This window comes from Sus scrofa, chromosome 2 (assembly GCF_054392235.1).
Source record: "Sus scrofa isolate SSC_HxYL_T2T_F1_AM1 chromosome 2, Sscrofa_HxYL_maternal_Yorkshire_Landrace_v2.0, whole genome shotgun sequence".
Classification (NCBI taxonomy): Eukaryota; Metazoa; Chordata; class Mammalia; order Artiodactyla; family Suidae; genus Sus; species Sus scrofa.
Genome location: NC_139384.1, coordinates 66,279,834 through 66,283,291, shown reverse-complemented (window position 1 = coordinate 66,283,291; position 3,458 = coordinate 66,279,834). Strand labels below are relative to the sequence as shown.

The window sequence follows — 3,458 nt, the reverse complement described above, 5'->3', positions numbered from 1 at the left end:
GTTGTTGGATAGAAATCCTGTGAAACTGGATTGTGATGATCATTATACAACTACAGATGTGATAAATTGAGTAATTAAAATAAATAAATAAATTTTAAAAAATAACAATGGCAATATAATAATAATCTATAATAATCTATAAGGGAAAAGATTCTGGAAAGGGATATATATATACACACACAATGAAGAATCCAAATATATGGCAATTGGTGAAAGATGTTCTACAAGAAAATGTATAGCAGCGAATATCCAATTTAAAAAAAAAATAGAATAGGTGTTCCCATTGTGGCTCAGCGATAATGAGCCCAGCTAGTATCCATGAGGATGTGGGTTTGATCCCTGGCCTCGCTCATTGCGTTAAGGATCCGGTGTTGCCACAAGCTGTGGCATAAGTCTCAACACGGCTCTGATCTGGCATTGCTGTGGCTTGACATTTGTTAAAAATATTTAAAACAGATTATATACCCATACAACTATGGGGAAAGGATACCACCTGGGGCAAAAAGTACACATTTTTAGAAGCCCACATGGAAGAAATGAGAAATGAGGTGATTTGGAAATTAGGGCTTTGAAAAAAAAAAGTTAAGTGTGCCAGGAGAATACTCAGAGGGGGAGACATCTCCAGGGATGACCTAGAAGATCTTAAACTCTCAGCCATGTTTGACCCTTAAGCTCCATGCAAGCAGGAAGTAAAGAAGCACAATTCCTGAGTGTTAAAGGAATTCCAATACACACAGAGCCCACAGGGTAAACTGGAAGATTTATTTTGGGGAGATTTGTATTTACTCAAAGGGGTTGAAAACACATCCACACAAAAACTTGCACACACATGTTCATAACATCTTTATTTATAATTACCCAAACTGGAAGCAACTAAAAGATTTCTTTTAGTAGGTAAATGGATTAATAAACTCTGGTATATCCAGACAAGGTAATGTTATTCATCACTGAAAAAAATGACTTAGCAAGCCATGAAAAGTTATGGAGAACTCAATTGAATATGACTAAGTGAAAGAAGCCAGTCTAAAAAAGATACATACTATATGATTCCAACTATATGATATTCTGGAAATGACAAAAACTATGGAGACAATAAAACAGTGGTTGTCAGAGATGAGGGAAATAAAACAAATAGGCAGAGCACGTAGGATTTTCAGGCAGTGTAAATATATTGCATAGTATTGTGATTGAAGTTAAGTCATTCATTACACATTTTTACAAATTCATAGAATGTACAACACCATCAAGAATAAATACTATGTGAGGAGTTCCTGTTGTGTCTGAGTGGCAATGAACCCGACTAGTGTAAATGAGGATGAAGGTTCTATCCCTGGCCCTGCTCAGTGGGTTAAGGATCTTGCATTGCCATGACTATGGGGTGGGATGGCAGCTACAGCTCCAATTTGACCCCTAGCCTGGGAACTTCCATGTGCTGTGAGTGTGGCCCTTAAAAAAAAAAGAATAAATTCTATGTTAAATAATGCTATTTGCAGCAACATGGACAGACACACACCGATTCCACAGAGTCTGTTGAATATTAGGCATGGGCAGTGGGTACCATCTCTAAATAAGTGACTGGTAGATGTAACTTTTTGAGACCTTTATTTCCACTTTCTATCTTGAGTTACAAATACAGTCACAGGCTGAGGATCAGAAGCTAATGCTAGCGAGGGCTTAGTGAGTTTGTAAAGTTCAAGAGGAAAGCCAACTTCACTTTACTTGCCCATGGGAGATAGTATTTTTAATCAAATCTAGGTATGTCAATTTCTGAAGGGAGAGACTTCTTGCACAATACGTGTACTTAGGTCTCTAAGAGCTTCAACCAAAGACAGGCAAGGATAATAGAGCCAACATACTGAATTTTCTAGGGCATTTAAGAGAAAAGGTTTTGTTATTATTCTCCTTGATAAAACATTCTTTTTACATCTCAGTCACATATGTTGTTCCTAGGAAGTTAAAATTTCTAACAATTGACAATAAGAAGACCTGAATCACCAATAATAAAAAATAAAGCTGAACCTCAAGGACACCGAAAGATGTCTGAATATTTCAGGTATAAAAAGAGATTAAAATTTTGTCTATGCTTATGAACTGATTTGAAGAACAGCAGTTGAATTGATCCCTTTTGAAAACAAATTATTAGAAACTTGAAAAAAATCTCTTTACAAACTGTTTATAATTGAATTAATATTGTCAATTGAATTCAACAATGTGGTTTGCCTCATGTTGGAAAATGCCACTATGGATGCTCATGCAATCTTTGTTCTTGATCCTCTAGAAAAATTTTGTCCACCTTGAATTATATGTTCCATTTAGAGATTAGATGTTTCCTAAGGACTTTCTGAAAAGCCCCCACCACATCTTTGTTTCTCAGGTTGTAGATGAGTGGATTTAGCATGGGTGTGAGAACAGTGCAAAATACAGACACAGCCTGCTCTTGATCAGGAGTATGAAAGGAACCAGGTGTCATGTACATATAAACACATGGTCCTAGATAAAAACTTACCACTGTAAGATGGGAAAAGCAGGTGGCCAAGGCTTTGTTTCTTCCTTGAGGGGATTTCATATGAAGGACAGTGAGGAAAATGAAGGTGTAGGAAGCCATAATAAATCCAAAAGGGATGATAATAAATGCAATGCCCATCACAAAGACCACCATCTCATAGGTAGAAGTGTCTTTGCATGAAATCTTCATGATTGCTGGCATCTCACAGAAGAAATGGTGGATTTCTCTTGAGCCACAGATAGGCAGGTTCATTGTATAGAATGTGTGGGCTGTAGAAGCTAAAATACCCCCAGTCCAAGACACTATGACCATCTGCAGACAGACCACATGGTTTATGATGACTGCATATCTCAAGGGGTTACAGACAGCTACATATCGGTCATAGGCCATGAGGGTCAAGAGGATACATTCAGCACCCCCAAGAGTAAAAAAGAAAAATATCTGGGTTCCACAAGCAACACGTGTGATGTCCCTTCTTCTGGAGAAAAAGTTTACCATCATCTTTGGAACAGTGCTGCTGATGAGGGCCACGTCTATGAGAGAAAGTTGGCTAAGCAGAAAGTACATTGGAGTGTGGAGACTCAAGTCCATCCATATCAGGAAGAGCAAGATGAAGTTTCCAATTACTGCGGCAAAGTAGATCAGGATGATAATATAGATAAGAATACTGACATACTTCATATCGGGGAAGAGTCCCGAAAGAATAAAATCTGTTGTCAATGTCTCATTTTCTTCCTCCATCACTAATTGGTTTGAACCAAAAGAAGGAAAGGGAAACAAAAGGCAAATTAAATGCTTTGATGCTTTAAAAATATCTGTATTGGTCAGTTATTGCTGTAATAATGTGAGATAAAAAAATAACTCCACAAATTTCTCTGACTTGATGACAACAAACGTGTATTTTCCTGCTCCCCTGTCTGTGATTCAGGTTGGACCTTTTGCTTTAGGCTGC

At 37.5% G+C, this 3,458-nt stretch overlaps 1 protein-coding gene across 1 annotated transcript; it reads right to left on the bottom strand.

Moving 5' to 3' along the window:
* Positions 1 to 2,299: 2,299 nt before the first annotated feature.
* Positions 2,300 to 3,247, bottom strand: LOC146405421 (olfactory receptor 2T11-like). Its single transcript, XM_085010175.1, has one exon. It carries the CDS (start codon positions 3,245 to 3,247, stop codon positions 2,300 to 2,302), a length of 948 nt encoding a protein of 315 aa, XP_084866301.1.
* Between the last annotated feature and the right edge of the window lie 211 nt (positions 3,248 to 3,458).